The sequence below is a fragment of the Trachurus japonicus genome, chromosome 14, assembly GCF_045865225.1.
Source record: "Trachurus japonicus isolate A0001 chromosome 14, Traja_1.0".
NCBI lineage: Eukaryota > Metazoa > Chordata > Actinopteri > Carangiformes > Carangidae > Trachurus > Trachurus japonicus.
The window spans coordinates 23,860,086-23,878,432 of record NC_140920.1 but is presented as its reverse complement, the minus strand read 5'-3'; the positions used below and the strand labels follow the sequence as shown (position 1 = coordinate 23,878,432).

Here is an 18,347-nt window from a genome sequence, read left to right as displayed (position 1 = left end):
CTGTAAGAACTAATTATCGAATTAGGTATAGATTACTTTATTGAACTAAAAGGATGTTTTGATTCTTATTTGCCCCACAGCTTCCTGTTTGAGACAAACACATAGATCTATAGATGGACATAGACAAATCACGTTGTAAAGGAAAAAGTGTTCCTTTTTGCGTTATTATAGTAGCTAATCATAATTGATTTGTTGGCTCATTTGTGTCAAAGCTTTTTCCATTGTATGCAAAATGCTACTATGCACAGCACATTGCTATAGGGGGCAATGTCGTTAGACAGTAAACAAAACAACTTTACATAAGGAGGAGGCACCCTTGTTTGCTTGCTGCCATATGTAAAGTAGGATCATGGTAATCCAACCATGGTCCTGCTCCGTGCTCATGACCTTATAGTGTCCTTGAGCAAGGCAACAGATAACAACACAGACTCCGGTTTATAGTATTTATTTCATTGTCTTCTGCGTCATTTTGTTGTTCGGTAAACAAAATAAAAAAACATGATTTAGTCCCGCGAGCGAGGGCACGCATCTACGTTTCTGTGACGTAGGCAGAAACCCACGTTTCCGTAGCAACTGGGGCCGGTCCGTTAACCGCAGCGGCCGCTGAACTGCCGGAGCTCACCAAGGAGCAGCAGGGGGGGGAGATTGTCGTCGGTAACCGGACACCACCTCTGTCTTGTGGGGCGCAGAGACACGGGGGCGACGCAGTATCGAGGCGGCGAGCCCGCGGTTCCATGCGCAGATGCTGAACATGTGGAAAGTCAGAGAGCTGGTGGACAAAGCGTGAGTAACGTTAGCTCCGTTACCCTACCGCGGAGGAGGAGCAGGTGTAGCGGCGGCGGCGCGCTGGCTCGGCGGCTGCTCGGCTAACCGGCGGCGGTGACCGAGCAGCATCAGCAGCTTTTAGCGCCGACGGAGAGGATACGGGCCGTGACGTCACGGCCCTAGCCCTCAGCTGTTAGCTTCGACTAGCTGGCTAGCTGCCAATCTTCAACCTTGTGGTATAAATAAACAGAAATGTGTGTTTTGCAGTAGCATCCTCCGTGGTGCTCCTTCAACACTAGCTCGCATAGGACGAGGATAACACGGTTTATACCGGGAAATAAATACGTTCCCGAGTCACATCGAAAGCTATCCAGTTAGCTAATTCCGTTAGCACTGCTCAGCCCAGGTCGGCGGTGTTGGTGCTCCTGCAAGTGCTGCTGCAGGATCACACCCATAGACTGTTATCGCACCCTGGTGATGCTCACTTCCTCCGCTGTCGTTTCACTTAACACTGCATTCTGACCAGAGAGCAAAGTGTTCATGATTGCAGACTTTACAGGCGTGATATTTGCATGTGCCCTGCCAATTAGCCACCAACCATGTCTCACACTGTGGCTACACCGGTCTAACGAGGCCCATGCCCCCCCGGTCCCAGCCAGGCAGATAGACAACAAAGCTTGTTAGCCACGGAACACATCATACTGTAGAAGCTAATCCCGGTGCTGTAGCCTACTACATTGTGTTGTTTGTCTGAGCAAAGATGCTTCTTTGTGGTGTCTTTGTGATGGCTATTGTTACTAGAGCTCTATAGTGCAGTTACAGCACATCCTGCCTCCATGAAGGTTGCTTTGGATGAAATTATTTTTGAGGTGTCACTCCAACTGTGGGATTATACTGGATGATGAAGTTTCTGATACTGAAAAGCTGTATTGTGTCATATCAATAGATGTTTTTATTATTTTGTCCACCCCATACAAGTCAGTTGGTGTAATAGCAGAAATAACACTCTGGGGTAGCCTACACTTCAACGGCATCACAAACTACATCCTCCAAAATGATCAAACAGCTGATTGAACACTTTACTAAAACAAACTCAACAAAAAAACTGGATGCTAGTCATCACTATGTAGGATCTGTTTTAAAGGTCTTGTATTGAGTTATACAAGGTTAAGACATGTGTGCCAAATAAACAACAGTAATTTCAGGAGGAATGTTACATCGGCTCCCAGACCAGCCTAAAACCCAAACACCTCCAAAGAAAGTAAACCAGCCTGACGCAGCATGCCCTTTTAATAAGCAACTAGTTAACTAGTTGTTGATGTTCCCAGGGGATGACTTCCTGTGTGATAGCTAAAAAAAGATATGTTAAGCAGCTTTGCAAAGCGTCATTATAAGTCATCATTATGTTTCATAGAGCCACAGTTGCATTGTAAGTGTGAGAGAAGTGAATATGAGATCTATGGAGTCAGTTTGAAATGTTTGTTTCGTTCAGACTGGCCTCACATAGCCCACAGTTCTCATTCAAAGGTATGACTTGACATTAGAGTCATTTATTGACTACTAGGCCATCCTCCTCTTATCCTAGATCCTCCTGTTAGATACCTCACTACTTTATTACATCACCATCTCATTTTGTTTTGACAAAGTCAAAGTACACAAGGTTTTTTTAACTGAAAATCTGGATGTTTCAGCACCCTGGGGGTTGATAACATGCGCTCGCTTTTTGATGGCAACCCCGTGAAAAGGTTAAATGCTGGAAAGAAACAGATAACATGCTGTGTGGGCGCTGTATTAGTGCTGCAGTGTACATATTGTATCTGAACAACACTGAAACCTTGAAGAAGGTGCAATGGAAAAAAAAAAAAAAAAAAGAGCCAGGAAAGCGTTATAGAAAAATAACTACACTGTAGCAAATGGTTTGCTATGCTTGTGCCATACCAAACACATCTTTGTTTTTGGATTTATTTTGTATTTAGGATATATATGAATATTCATGAAAAATGTAAAACACACACACACACTCAGTAACTGCCTGTTTATTTCATACACCCAGTTGAAATTATTGTACATCCAAGACCCTCTTCTAACAAAGTCTTTGCTCAAATGTTAATTTCATAATGAAATTCTTTAAAACATAGATCTTGCACGTTTAAAGCAAACACAGCCCCCACAGCAGCACAGACAAACCTCTTCAACAGCAACAGTAACTCTGCTTTTTAAGAAATTCACAATGAAATAACCAAATGAATAAATAACCGACAGAGAAGTGCCCTGGATCTTTCTTTTTATTTCACAGTTTGTGTTCCCTACCTCAGAGCACCTTCATCATATTTTGTCTGAACCTCTGAGATGTTTTCTTCATCTTTTAGAGAAATGTTGTTTTGGTTGCATTCATTTTAGCAACGTGAACCTGAGTTTACATTGGTATTTTTAACTACACAAGCAAAAGGAACAAAAGTCACAGCAAAAATGCTCACATGAAAATCACTGTCATTTTTCATGCTGCTGTCTGTCACAGTTTAAGATCTCTGGTTCAGGAACAATTATATCAAAGACATAATAAGAAGATAAAGAAGCGGGAGTAGGAACAAGAAAGTTGGATGAAAGAAAGTTGAGTGAAGAGACCAAAGAAAGGAAAGAGATAAGGAGGAAGCAACAAGAAGCAGTGGCGACAGAGGATTAGCTGGAGTAACAGACACCAGCTCCTATCAGCTGTTGGTTGTGCGTGGCTGGTCAGGATGAATATACTCTATTATTGATCTGACTCAACAGGGCTGCCAGTGGCAGCATTACTTCTCCTGCAGATTAAGAGTCATGCTATTATGTAGCCCTCACTGTCTGTCTGTCCATCTTATCTATGGACAATAAGTCTAAAGGCATCTTTTATCCTCAAGGCTGGAGGGTGACAGAGCCTGAGAGAGAAAAGAGATGCCGAGAAAAAGCAGGATAGGAAAGCAGCTGGGTAGGAATGAAGAGGTAACGAGAGGGAGCGGGGAACAGGAGATGAAGCAGAATAAAAAACTGTAGCAAAGGAGTTAGAAATATGAAAAAAAGAGTTCCTGGTAGGGGTGTGTTTCAAGTTGTTGTGCTGTGGTTTTTGCCAGGAGTCTGTAGAACAAGTCATGCTCATCAAACGATGCATTGCACACACATTATATACAGTACACACAGGAAAAGCAAACATGGCGCAGGTGAGCCCACAAAAACAGAGGACAGGAAGCTGGCTCGCTCTTATACACACACACAGACACCAGATTCAGCCCGTGCTGCTGCATAAACCACCTCATCCTCCTTTGTGTCCCGACCTGCTGAGTATTTTCGTACGCAGGATGCCCGCGTGTGCACGTACAGTGGTTAGGTACACAGGCTTTTAGAAAGCTGTCATTCATTATTCAGTGAAGTGAAATGTTCCTTGTCATCAGAGAAACATTTGTTTTCTGTTATTGTGTGTAGAGGTTACATGAGATGTAATGATGATCTTGTGTTGGCTAGTGAGATTATTTCTCTATTTCTTTTTTTCTATGTTTGTGTTCTTTTCTGTGTATATCTGTTTATTTTGACCTGTCTGCTTTACATCTGGAGGTCAAGGCAGACACAAGACTGATCTTTGTTTTATGATGAAAATCTATGTTTCTGTCAATAGCACCAATGTGGTGATGAACTACTCAGAGATCGAGTCCAAGGTGAGAGAGGCCACCAATGATGACCCCTGGGGACCCTCTGGACAACTGATGGGAGAGATAGCAAAGTATGAACGACACACACTTCCTGTATGTACTCCTGGATGCCTTGGTGGGTTTACGCAGCATAACATTGTCTGTATGTGTTTGTGTGTGTGTGTGTGTAGATCTACGTTTATGTATGAGCAGTTCCCAGAGGTGATGAACATGCTGTGGACCAGGATGCTGAAGGACAACAAGAAGAACTGGAGACGAGTCTACAAGGTCTGTGGTGACACAACTGTGCTGTAGCCTGCAGCTCGGTGCTGTGCTGATTTTTCCAGATCTGATTAAAGCCGAGCTGCCTGTGTTTACTCAACTGACTAGATTAATACACGATGATTCCCAGATCTTCTTTCTTTTCGTTTCTTCATCGTTGTCGAATTGTTTCTCCGTGTTTTTGCCTCTGTTGATCATACATGTGCAAGAGCACTTATCTGATAGATATCTGTGATTCATGCATTTATGCAGTGCAAAGATCAGAGCAGTGTATCTCAGCTGTTTCCTTGTGTCCTACCCACATATTCATATGACTGATAAGCAAAGAATATAAATTATGCAGGAGTGAGTTTGGATTTTGTTAGAGAGCAATTAGGCTGAGTGTAAGAGATGATAAATGACTCAGGGCAGGGAAACTGCAGGAGGAAGAAATAGATTAGATTATTATTAGTTTATTAAAGTGATAGTTCACCCAAAATTAAAATTTCACTTATTATCTACTCACCCTCATGTGGACTAAGGGCTGGGAGAAGTTTCAGAGTCCTCCGTGCCTTCTCTGAGTCACAGCGGGGCTCCGTGCAGCACTGCATGTCCATATGACGGTTGCGAACGGGGCTCAATTTTCTTTGTCCAAAAAGACACACCAAAAAACATCCAAATACCTCCATAGTGCTCGTCTGTAATGTCCCTCTTGTATTGAAGCCCCAACATGAGAAATTGTTCCGAAAAAAATACAATAAAATACAATTGAAATTTGAATTTTGGGTGAATTATCCCTTTAAGGGGACATTTTGACAGAAAATGAAGAGATGGTTGCACCAGATTTAGCTCACAGCTAATTTCCATCTGCAGTCCCAACATGTAACATATAACAAATACACAGGAAACACAGACCACAAGACTACTATACAAGAGTGATACACAAATAGACAGTAGACAACACATAGACAATACAAAAACACAGTTTCCACATCTAAAAAGACCAGGGGCCTCATGTATCAATACTTGCGTGGATTTCATACTGAAACATGGCGTACGCCAAAATCCAGAAACTGTCGTACGCACAAAGAAAATCTGATGTATCAAAGTGTGCGTACGCATGGATCCAAGCACTTTTCCTTTGTACATCCCAATCAACGTGGAATTGAGCGCACATGCCGAAGTGGTAATCTCCTCCCTGTCCACGCCTCCATTTAAATATGCAAAATCAATGTAAATAAGGCCTGCACCAAAGATTCCCTTCTCTTTACGGTCAGATAACACCATGAGAAACTGTGAGGAACAGCAATTTAACCAAATTTGAGTTGAAGGTGCTCCTCGATAAAGTTGAGCCGTGTAAACATCTTTTTTTTCTTTTTTTTTTTGCCGTCCTCCGGCACCATCACAAAGGGGGTGGGAGAGTGTGTGTGTTATATAAAGGTGAACGTGAAGCGGAGGACCGCTGTCATCCCAAATGAAAGCAGACACTGTACTCTAATTAAATTATGTGAAATGGATTTACAATTGTATTTGCCTTCTTTCATACACAGATCGCGTAGTAAATAAATGCAGAAGTGCGCCAGGGAGGCTGATAAAGACACATGTCCAACTTTACGCATGTGTTTATTGACATTAAGTACTTCACACAGTCTGTGTAGTTTAACCAACAAAAAGAAAGTCACTGACAGTGTGATATCTGGGCGGACATGCTCAGTGTGCATCGGGGCGGGGGGTTACATAGGACAATTAAACAAATACTGTACATTTACTTTGCGCGCATACAGTCCCAGCCTGTAATCTGTCCCCAACTATGCTGAATGAATGAATCGTGCGCTGAACCAGCCATCTCGCCACAATGTTTGTTAATATGTGATGCATTTACGCATCACATATGATCTGTACATTTATAGTATAAAAATGCTCCCTGTTCACAGTGTGGTCAGCACCTGAATGGATGAATGCTCCCCGCCGTGTCGCGCGCCCAGGCCGGTCGCAGCGCACTGCGCTCAGTTCCAAGAGAATTGCCCTTGGAAACCAAAAGAGTCATCATGTGCAAAAAAAAACCTCCGGGACTCGTGTGCACTTCGCACTGCAGCATCTGCAATATCTTAAGACTAAAGCTGATGCTATTTTCTGCACCACTTTGCGCATGCTTTTCTATCCACTTGTCTAATTGCAACATGTGGATGGGTTAGTTGTTCATAAATGTGTCTCTGATGTGCACATTACTCTGAGGACTAATTGTTTTCACATTATTAACAGTTTCACAGCTTCACCTCTAAGTGTCGCCAAAGGAACAACAGCAGTAGAAACGTGCGTACGCCAGCTATGGAGTTGGCGTGGGCCATCGCACTTTTCCACGGTCATTTCACTTTTGATACATCTGAACGTTGGCGTGGAAAATGACGTACGCCACTTTTTTGTGCGTACGCAACATTGATACATGAGGCCCCAGGTCAAGTGCAACACACCCGAGAAAGGTGTACCCTATCCTATATAATCAATGGAAAGAGAAGCTAAGTCATACAAGATACAAAATACGATAATTCTCTTTGAACAAAGCTGATGACATCCTCTTGTGACTCCTGTAACCCCCTATTATGTTTTCTCTCTTGATCTCTGCTTTCCTCTTCAAGGCTTTACTGCTGCTGGCGTATCTGATCAGGAACGGGTCTGAAAGAGTCGTCACCAGTGCCAGAGAACACATCTACGACCTGCGATCTCTAGAAAACTACCACTTCATCGGTGAGTTTTTAAATGAAAATTAGCCACCTCTGTACTGTTTAAATTTGATCTTCTTATTCTTATATTTCTTACACATCCTGTGCGCAGGGTATGAAAACTTATTAGGTTAAAAGGCTTTTAATTAAAGTAAAGCAGTGAAAAAGAAGAAGATAGTTTATCCTAAATAGCTTGTTTTCAGTCACGTGGTTATGATGATGCGAAGGGGGCGGGGCGATGTCAGATGGAGGGCAGGAAGTGGACAGCGGTGCCTGAAAATGATGGAAAGCGAGTACTCCGAAGCTTTTGTTCGAGCCTGCACGTAGCAGGTATCACCAAAAATTAGAGAAATATATCGGATACGATCCATACAACCTTAAGTCAGGAGAAAGGAAGCAGTGAAACACACCGCCTCGACCAGAGCGATTGATATAACATAGTGCGGCGACACTCCCATAGGACTCCCATAGAAATACCGAGTAATTTTAAGTCATAAAGTGGTAATAATCTTTGCCATGTACAGTAACCAGAGACAAGGGTTGCTTCACAACATAAATACACAAATAAGCAAAGCAGAATACAAAAATTTAAATAAACAGAGCAATACATTGCACAGATATAAACAGAGCAATACATTGCACAGAAAATAAGAGGAGACTTGTTAACAGAGGATAATTGCATATGTATTTTACTGGATTAGATAATGCAGTGTGAAGTTGTCAGTTTGGCAAGGAAAAGATACAAGGTGATCTCTACTTTTCGAGGGTTACTGCAACACAAACAATTTGTAAGCAGTTAGTTTTTTAAAATTACACTCAAATTTGACCTTGACCAACATTGAACAGTAAACTGTGCTGCTTTTTTAAAGGCATTTACCCTCAGAGCTGCTAGTTCTCTGGTGCACATTTAGATGAACACAGAGCACTTTTTCCATAAATCTTGGTTTAAATGTCCAAAATAAAAACGGTTCACACTCTACAGAGCATAAATACAGTACGTTCAGGAAGATTTCTTGCCATTCTGTCCTTTCGCTCAAAGTTCTACATGTACACCATGTACTGTAGAACTTTTTGCCCTGGTGGCAGTTCATGAGGAAAGGTCAGAGGTAACCAAAAACACGAGTGTTGATCCTTCCTCTCTTTCTCTGTAAGTTCATTTGTGTTTGTGTTTGTGTCTGTTTACAGATGAGAATGGAAAAGATCAGGGCATCAATGTGCGTCAGAAGGTGAAGGAGATGGTGGAGTTCATCCAGGATGACGACAGATTGAGAGAGGAGAGAAAGAAAGCCAAGAAGAACAAAGATAAATACATCGGAGTGTCCTCTGACAGTATGGGAGGAGGAGGAGGAGGCAGTTTTAAGAACTGTAAGTGATTCATTGCATCTTCTGTGACCACTCAAGTCAAATGTGGAGTCATAATCTAACAGACCCTGTTCAAACCAAAAGGAATTGAAATGCATTGTAGAAAGGGTATACTATATATTATAATATATATAGTATAATTTAGTGTTAAAAGTTAACAAGGTATAAGAGGCCCTTTAAGATGTCCTTTCACAGAATGATAGGAAACACTGTTAAGTGACATTTTTGTCTAGTGTATTTACTTTTTTTTATTAAGATAACAGTTTTATGCTTTCACCTTGTCCTTTATTGATTATTGATTCATTGACTTACGAAAAATATAGAAAATTACTTTGCAGCAAAATATATTTTTTATGTCATACACGATCAGCTACTCAAATTTAGGGAGATTGCACCACCAGCATTAGAGACTGTTTACAAAGCTCCTCATCTCTGTCTTTCTCTCTGCCCCTCTGTCCTTTTCTTCCTCCCTCCAGCTACCGAGCTGGATCGGAGTAAGTGGGATGAAGACTGGGACAAGAGCAGAGGAGCGTTCCCCTTCAGCGAGAAGCTCGGGGAGATCAGCGACAAGATCGGCAGCACCATCGACGACACACTCAACAAGTTCAGAAAGAAGGAACGAGACGACTCGCCAGACAGAATCAGGTAAACACACGTGTGTTGAAATGGTCTGAGGGTGTATGCCAAAGTTACCACATGCTTCCTTGGTTGTGCATGAATGTGCTGTTGTAGCAATAGTCTACAACACCACATCCGCCCTTTCACTGTGCATCAGTTGGTTTTTGGTCTCCTGCTTATGTGTGTAAATTGTTTAAACCCCTGCGTCTCAGACTATCAGTTACATAACCAAACAATGCTGCACAGAGATTATCGGAAAAAGAAAAAACAAGTAAATGGGAAAATCGTATGCATCTATATTCTTGTTGCCATAGTGACAACGAGGAGGACCGAGCATCGAGAAACGGTCGGCAGGAAACCTTGGAGTTTAAAGATGAGGAGGAAACTGTCACAACGAAGAGCATCCAGATCACACAAGCAACAGAAACCACAACCACCACCACACGGAAACGCAGCGGGGCGTCGGGCAGCAAGACTCTGGACCTGGGGGCTGCAGCTCACTACACCGGAGACAAGGAGGAGGAGAAGGTACCCACACAAACGCTCATGGCTTCTTTAATGTCAGATATATTCAGTTACATGTGTTTAACTCCTGTGTCTTCTCTGTTTCTCCCATCAGTCATCAGTCAGGCAGTCATCCAGTAGCGGCCTCGCTGACCTGTTAGTGATTGACCCGTCATCGAATCAGAGCGCTACAGCAGGTAACCACAAACTGCCCCACTCATGATGAAGACAAGTGAAAGACAACGGTTGTGAACAATTGGTTTTAAAATTTGGGTGTGTGGTAGATGAGTAGTCAGAAAGTCCTTATCTTTTTATTTTTATATGAATTTGTGTGTGTATATGTGTGTGTTTACATTCAGGTGGTAACTCAGACCTCATTGGTGGCTTTGCTGATTTTTCCTCTCCTGCAGCGTCTGCCAGCCTCCCAACCTCCACAGGTAAACTTCCTCCTCCCTCTGTAATCTTAATTAGCCTATACACTTGTGATTTGCTTCATTTGATCCAGACTGATGGAAAAATATACATATTGTATATTCAAAAGGAATAAAAATGAATGTATACAGACTGGAAGGAACAGCACATCCAGGAATGGATTAGTAATATAAATACACATCAGTGCTCTGGTGTCACAAAGCATTAAAGGTTCAGTGTGTAATAATTGGCAAAATCTGAATACTACCCATGAATATATTTGTATAAGTGTATCTACTACAGCGTGTTGAGGTTGTTTTCAGAAAGACACAGGAACTGTATGGTTAATATGCAGCACACCTGAATGTTTTATTATTTATCGCAAATCATATCGTCATCGCAATACTGAACAGTGTCATCGCACATCGCACATTTTCCTGATATTGTGCAGGCCTAAAAAAAATTGTTTGGTTTTCGTAGCCCTATAATTCTTCTTTTATATATACATATAGCAAGGGTCTTGCTTTAGAGAGTGTCGCCATCTTGAGCCGCCGTGTTTGTACGGCAGCCCGAACGGAAAATCCAGCCAACCAGAGAGTACGTTTCGTGTGCATAAATAAACCAATGAAAAAGAAGGCGGAAGGAAAGAAGAAGGAGTAGGAAACAGCAGGCATATAGTAACATGGTTTAGATCTTATACCCTAAATACCCTGACTAACCCATATTACACACTGGACCTTTAACTGACTATGTGTATTGTTTGTAGTAAGGCTGCAAATAGACTCTCTTACAAACAAGTAGAGACTGTATTGGAAAAAAATTAAACAGCAATATTCTAGTTGTTATCAAAGACCAAAGTACATAGATCTGTACAAGGCGGGAAAATTCCCACACACACGCTGATGTGCATGACGTGTTACTAATGGTTACCAAATGATTTACAGGGGAAAAAAATAATTTATATAGATTGATGAGATTGCTTCCTGAATGGTTCATGATCAATAGATGGAGTTAGTAAAGTTTTTTAAGTTAATGCTTAATATTCACTGTCACAAACATCACAACATCACTCCACAAATAAACCACACTGAATCCACTTGGATCTCATGCAAGATTGCAAGATTGTGTCTATTAGTGGATTTTGGGAAAATGTACGGACATTTAGAACCGTGAAGGTGGGGAGCGATCTTTATAAAAACTTTTTGTTTTTGTTGTAATAATAATATCACCATTGTCTTCTGTCCAGCTGCTGCATCATCCAATGGAAACGGAGAATTTGGAGACTGGAACGCCTTCTCCTCCAATTCCCCGGCTGCGTCCAGCTCCACCCCCTCCCAGCCTGTCACTGACCTGTTTGGCAGCGTCCAGTCGCCCACTGCCCCAGCCTCTAATCCCACCTCTGTCCCACCCTCTGCCGAGCTGTTTGACCTGATGCTGATGGGTGGAGTCAACAATCAACATACAACACTGAGCGCATCTCAGAGCATGACTTTCTCTCTGGGAGGGGCGACCCCTGGCGCGTCTGTTGCTATGCCAACCGTGCCCCTTTCTCGTTCTCAACAGGTAGGAACGGTACAAAACACAGGAATGCAGGACTCTGATTTTAGATAATTACGTTCTTTGTGTGTGAAATATTGGTACTTTCTCTCAGAGCTTGGGAGGCATGACATCTCAGCAGCCCATTGGACAGCAGAAGGTCGGGGTGGGGTCGTTAGGGTCAACATGGTCGGACCCCTCGGTCAACATCAGCCTGGACTTCCTATCAGCAGGTCTCAACACCTCCAAGACACCGCCCACACTCAACAATATCATACAGCAACAAGGTATCACATTTCTCTGGAATACATTGTCTATGTGCTGATGTACTAAAGAAAAACAAATCATTATTATTTAAGTTGAATTTCAGATTTGAACAGTGATCAAATATTTTCCTTTATGATTTGATCACAAACTGTCCCAGAAAAATCCAGCCCTGAAATTCCTGTAAAAATTCAATAGGCTAATCCATTCATACCTACGTAGGTCCTGATTGGTCATGTTTGATGGTAAATGAATGATATTATTAGGGATTTATTGTCATATCCTGCTGGGATGCCCAGACAAAACAAACCCAGTGTGTGATATAGCGTCAAATGACCTACAGAGTCTGTTTTTATTTGGTATGATATAAATAAAGTCACTTAATTATTTTGAGGGACGGTCAATGATGGACAACATTTGCATACATGTTTAGATCAGAATAATTATCTAGCTTCATAACCCAAGTGAATAAACCAGAGTGAGTGAATCCACTGTCCTTGTCTGTGTGTGTGCAGCAGTGCCTCCTGTCAACCTGTTGGCCCAGAACTTCGGAGGACTGAACCTCAGCTCCCCGCCCCATGTGACACCCATCAGACCACCAACCAATCCCATGATAGCAGGCAGTACCATGACGATGGGCATGCCTGCGTCGATGGCAGCGGGTATGCCACCTTCAATGACCACGGGCACCATGGGGATGGGGGGAATTCCTGTAAACCAAGGCATGATGGGAATGAACATGAGCATGAATATGGGCATGACCACTCCAGTGATGATGGGCGGTATGTCTGGCATGGGAGTGCCAGGAGTCGGGATGGGCCTAGCACACTCCATCACCCCAGCTGTGGTCCCACCCAAACAAGATGCCTTCGCTAACTTCGGCAATTTTGGGAAATGAAGGAGTGCAAATGTGTGTGAGTGTGAGTGTGCATGTCTGGCAATAGGAGAGTGCGAACCACAGAAGGACTGGTGTACTTGAAGACAACCTTGCATGTTTCTCACTGCTCCTGCTCTTTTTGGCGAGGTGGCACCAGTGATCGTCCACCATCCCAGTCTGATGATGTGATCTTGGAAGCAGGGGGGGGGGGGAGTACACCACTGGTGCCCTGCACCCTCTGGTATTTTTGATGTGTGGATTTATGTCACACACAAGATGCCCAAAGAGCAGGGAAGTTGTCAAACCACAGCCTCTAGTAATTACTATACTATGGGGAAGGAATCTCATCTTTACCTGTTTTTATATATGAACTGCAGTGTATCCCCGTTCATTACAAAACATCGCTGCAAAACCTTCTCTGTAACTGTGCAGAGAATTCAATCAGTGTGGTTGACTCAGATGAAAATGGCATCGCTGCCTTAATTTTGCATTTTAGCCTGAGAGATCATATTTCAGATCATTTCAATCACAAAATCTAATCTATTACATTATTGCCAGGGGGTGACTGTTCCAATCCGTCGCTCCCCCTGCTGATCTACTCTAGTCATAGTAGCAGAGGGTAGGGTGGGTGTGTATGCAGTGAGAAAATTAATTGCATATTACATCTTCTTCTCTTTGTCCCCCCTCCTCTTTTTTATCAGGCTTGTAGCAGTTCCACAGTAGATGGATTTACAGTAGGACACCTAAACATTTTGATGTTTAATAAACACCATGAAAAAAGGTCCCTAAATACTGTTGAGCTCTTTAACAGATCACACTATTCAAAGTGATACTTGTCCTCTACTTTCATTTTTGGATACCTCTGTCAGATTAATGCCCTGCAAAGGGGCCAGTCAGTATTTTACTCAAATTACTACTATCTAACTGATATATATTTTTCTTTATGTCCCCACCCCGCCATCATGTCCCTTCAGACATGCTGTTGTAGGACACTTGACTTTCTGTGCCATGCAGACAGACACTGTTGATGGACAAAGGAAGAGAAACGTCTTTGAAAGAGTATTTTCTAGTCTACCAAGTGAAAAGGGGGTCACCATCTACAAGACTGAAGATCACAATAATCTACATTTCTTTCATGTTTAAGGCAGTGCCACACAGCAGAATAAATTTTGACACCTCAGCAATGTACCTTTAATTACAAAGTATTTTTTTCCAATTAACATTTTTCATCTCACATCTAACTTTTTAGTCTCTTACGTTTCTGGGCTTCACAAAATGATGTACTACTAGAAAAATGATCACTCCTACATTTGACTTGGTTTAGATGAACTCAAGGAATTGGATTTTTTTTCTCCATTAGCTGAATTTAATAAATGATTTCTATGGCTAGCTGAGGACCAATCCAAAGGGTTTGGGGATCTCAAGTGAGGTGTATGTGAAAATATGAGAAATGAGTGAGTGTGTGTGATGTGTATGGGTTCAGTTTTCTCTGTTTGATGTGCAAACACAGCTAAGCAGAGCCTCTTGTCATTTTCTGAGGTACTGCACTCCAAATGACCAAATCTTTATTTTGTTACTCTCAGAAGGATGATTCCATAGCTATTAGTTTAATATTTTATTAGTTTACTTGTAAGGTTATGTTCATATGGGAGAGCTATTAATAACATTTAGTTGATGGGAATCATGTTTTCTTTTCTTTTTTCTTGGTACAGCTGGTTTCATTTGATTGTTCTCTCTATTTTCTGTACTTCATTCAACATTAAATTAAATTATAACATTATTCAGTCTCGTTTTTTTTTTTTTAAGTTATGATTAGTTTAGTTAGTTTAGATTAATTGCATGGTTGATAGGTCTACATTTGACCTTGAATGGGGTCATGGCCAGTAGTTTTTGACTTGATAAAATTAGATTTGACAACCATTAGAAGACGTATTTTAATATACTGTATGATGATTTTAACAAGTCGTGGTCTGATGTATAGGCTACCGCTGATCTTCTCAAGACATGACATGCTTATAGCAGAAGGACAGATAGAGGAGAGTTTCAGTTCATGGATCCTCCTATTTCTGTCTACTCTGCAAAGGCAGAAATCACCCTTTAGAGTCAGGAATTCTGCTCTAATTTGAGCAACAAATGCACTCTCTGACATAGAGAGAGGCATATCAATTTTCTTTACTGATTATGGATTATATGCATAACTAACTATTTAAAAAATTGTTCATGACGTGTGTTTTCCATAATTTTAAACAAATTATGTGGAATCTTACAGGTGAAAATTTTAAAGCTATCAACTATGACTTCAGTTAACTGAATTATTTTGACTGTAAACTCCTCTGTTTGCTAACAATTTGTTAATCGTCAGGTGTTGTAGCTAACTTAATTGTTAACGTTCAAAAACGTTCTGTGTTGCTTAAGCAACGGAGAATGTTGCTAAGCCACAATCCAGATCAAACGACATTTTACATTAGACCCCAACCCTGATTTACCACAGCGACGATCGTAGCCATGAATGGAAAAAGTCAAACAGGAACAGAAAAAACGGTCCAACAAGACGAGTTCAGTCCTTCCACCAGAGACCCGGTCCGGGGTGGGAGGCCTCAGGTCCGTCACATCGGAGACGGAGATCCGGCTCGGCTGGACGGGACCAGGACTCTCTCTGCGCTCTCGTTTGGCCATAGTAACGTTAATGAGTTTGGACGCCAGCAGCTACCGGGCATATCCACCTTTTTAAACCGGCTACACCCTGACCCGGACCCGGGTCTGTCAGCGGGGGACAGCGGCTGTGGTAACGTTAGTGCCGAGGCCACGTCAAAAACTGTCCCCTCAGGAGCCCACGGTGAAGGTGTTGGTGCCACCAAGAGACCGGCTCAGGAACAGGCAGAAGCTGCGCCTGGAGTAGTCCTGAAGCCAGGTCCAGATCCGGTACACCTTACCACAACCTCACCCAGCCTGACTGCAGCCAGTATGTTTACCATCCCGCCAAAAGTGGAAGGTAGGCTCTGTGGGGAAATGAACTCCAAATGTTAGCCTACATAGCCTACTCGAAAGAAATTAATGGCATCAAGAGATCCGAGGTCACATAAAGATGGCACACATAAGGACAGAAACCAGTGACATCACTGTCATAAACTGAAAAGATACAATCTATATTTTTAGAAATACTTTTTCTGCACATCACAATCAATTCAATTCCATGTAGCCTATATATATTTTTATTCTTCTTCCATATCTGCAGTGCATTGGGATTTTATTGTAACGTTAATGAAAACTGACATGGGTTATGAAAGAAGGAAACAAGGGACAAGAATTGAAAAGTAGCAATAGCTGTAAAGTACTGGTTTCAACCTCTGTATTTGAACAATTGTCCATGTTATACGAATAAACTAAAAAAAAGAAGAAGCAGTTTTGGATATTCTGGAAATTGGTCTTTCACTGATGTTTGATAGTGTCAAACAAATAGCATTTCTTTTATGAGCTTCAATACAGAGCTTATGTTTTTTGGTCTGGTTTCATATTTGTTTCATACAGCTGATCATTTGTATAGTACAATTTATTCTAAATGTTGCCTTTCTCTACAAGTTAACCAATCGGCCCCCAAATATCTCCCGCAGATCTGAAGCAGATGCTGTCTGTCCAAGGGAAGGATGGACATATCAAACGCCCGATGAATGCCTTCATGGTGTGGTCTCAAATCCATCGATGTGTCCTACGCAAAACCTACCCTGGAGCCGGTATGATAGACTCCAGTGTTCAGCTGGGCTTTGAGTGGTCCAAGCTGAGTGCAGAGCAGAAGAAGCCGTATTTTGAAGTGGCTGACCAACTGAAAGACATGCACAAACAGCAGTTCCCTGGTATGAAAGGCAGCAGCTGTTAGAGATAATGAACATTTAACTGTGAAGTTACTGTGGCTGCACATACTGTCAATTGGGTTTCAGTCTGTTCTGTTACTCTGCCTCTCTCTGCTTTGTTGTATCATGCCAGATTATGAGTTTCGCCCCCAGAAGAAGAGAGGCAAGCAGTGTTTGTCTTCAGGGTGGGGAGCAGGACAGGGAGGAAGGGTCCCCAGCGTTTCCTCTTTTGTCTCACAGGCCGGACCTCCAGCAGCATCTTCATCCATACGTCCAGCCGCACCTTTAGTTGTACCTCCAGCCCTATCTTCAGCTGCACTTAGACCCTTCCCTTCAGCTATGCATCCAGCCGAGTCCAACCCACTGGGTCTTACTATGTACCCATATCCCACCCTGATGGCCCTCCCAATGAACTACCATCAATACCCATCTTTTTGCCCATATCATGCAATGGGCCTGTACCCCATGGTCCAGATCCCCAGTTCAAGGTTAAGCTTGTCTAATGTAACATTTTATTTTACATGGTGTACATTTGCTTTGATGGGTCCCGTGAATTATTTCATAATTTTCATGCTTTGAGCTAATATCTGTTTTCCCACAGTCACCCAAATGCCAGCAGCTCCTTGGAGGAAGTGAGGAACAACACAACACAACACCAACACAACACTCAACTGCCGAGGGAAGACGCAGCTCTGGCTGCGAAGCATCAGCCAACTGATGTTAGTCATGAAGTCCTCATTGAATGTAGCACAACAGCAGAGACCCTGGCCCAGCCTGACAGTGTTAGTAACATCAAAGAGGAGTGTAAGGACGAGGATGATGTTGATGTTGTTGGACTGCTTTAAGAGACTTTTTACGCACACAGTAAATATACTACTGTAATTTTTTGTATTTTATATGATTGTCAGCTGTAATAATATTCAGACCTTATCCATTAACAAAGGTGAGAAGTACATACTCTCCTCAAGTAAAATTCTGATGTACAGACACTTTATATGTGAAAAAATAAAGGCCAGAACAGTGACAGACATGAAACATAATGTCTTGGTGCAGATTTCTTTTTCCATTTCAGCTGATTTTCTAAAATGTCATCATTATTGATGTACTATTTATTCATTATAGGTATGTTAAATTGTTATTTCCAATATGAATTATTCTTTGAGATTTAAAGATTTCACATGGAATAAGCTTGAATATGATTAAATGTGTGAATAAACTGTAACAATTGTAAACTCTTTGCCAATGAGGACAGATTTGTCAGATAACAAAGACAAAACAGTAATGTAACACAACTTGGCAGCACACCTTGTGCAAGGAGTAGGCCTATGTCCCTCTGTTGTAGCAGAAATGTATCACAAAACAAACACCCAGAAAAACACCAAGATAAAATAATTACTCAGATAATTAAGAAAAAAAAGTTAAAAAAAAAAAAATTAAGGAGAATCCTGGCAGAATTTGTATTTTACCTGATCATAAACATAAGAGTGGAAATATATATATATTTTTAATATCAAATCCATGAAAG

General features: G+C 41.9%; 2 protein-coding genes across 2 annotated transcripts; both read left to right on the top strand.

Moving 5' to 3' along the window:
* Positions 1–532: 532 nt before the first annotated feature.
* LOC146974783 (clathrin interactor 1-like) lies at positions 533–14,754 on the top strand. Its single transcript, XM_085798420.1, has 12 exons — positions 533–783; positions 4,409–4,513; positions 4,613–4,709; positions 7,319–7,427; positions 8,588–8,767; positions 9,241–9,409; positions 9,697–9,910; positions 10,002–10,083; positions 10,246–10,323; positions 11,544–11,860; positions 11,949–12,120; positions 12,613–14,754. The coding sequence occupies exons 1-12, from the start codon at positions 743–745 to the stop codon at positions 12,993–12,995; spliced, it is 1,947 nt and encodes a 648-aa protein (XP_085654546.1). The 5' UTR covers positions 533–742; the 3' UTR covers positions 12,996–14,754.
* Positions 14,755–15,895: 1,141 nt separating this feature from the next.
* Positions 15,896–17,767, top strand: LOC146974782 (uncharacterized). The gene is made up of 4 exons (XM_085796859.1): positions 15,896–15,966; positions 16,586–16,825; positions 16,956–17,310; positions 17,424–17,767. Exons 1-4 carry the CDS (start codon positions 15,939–15,941, stop codon positions 17,665–17,667), a joined length of 867 nt encoding a protein of 288 aa, XP_085652985.1. The 5' UTR covers positions 15,896–15,938; the 3' UTR covers positions 17,668–17,767.
* Positions 17,768–18,347: the final 580 nt, after the last annotated feature.

Excerpts from the sequence above, each read along its gene's own strand:
- LOC146974783 (XM_085798420.1), top strand. The coding sequence starts at position 743 with ATGCTGAACATGTGGAAAGTCAGAGAGCTGGTGGACAAAGC. Across the intron at positions 10,084-10,245 it reads GAATCAGAGCGCTACAGCAG|GTGGTAACTCAGACCTCATT; the intron begins GTAACCACAAAC and ends GTTTACATTCAG. Across the intron at positions 12,121-12,612 it reads CAATATCATACAGCAACAAG|CAGTGCCTCCTGTCAACCTG; the intron begins GTATCACATTTC and ends GTGTGTGTGCAG.
- LOC146974782 (XM_085796859.1), top strand. The coding sequence starts at position 15,939 with ATGTTTACCATCCCGCCAAAAGTGGAAG. Across the intron at positions 15,967-16,585 it reads CATCCCGCCAAAAGTGGAAG|ATCTGAAGCAGATGCTGTCT; the intron begins GTAGGCTCTGTG and ends TATCTCCCGCAG. Across the intron at positions 16,826-16,955 it reads GCACAAACAGCAGTTCCCTG|ATTATGAGTTTCGCCCCCAG; the intron begins GTATGAAAGGCA and ends GTATCATGCCAG.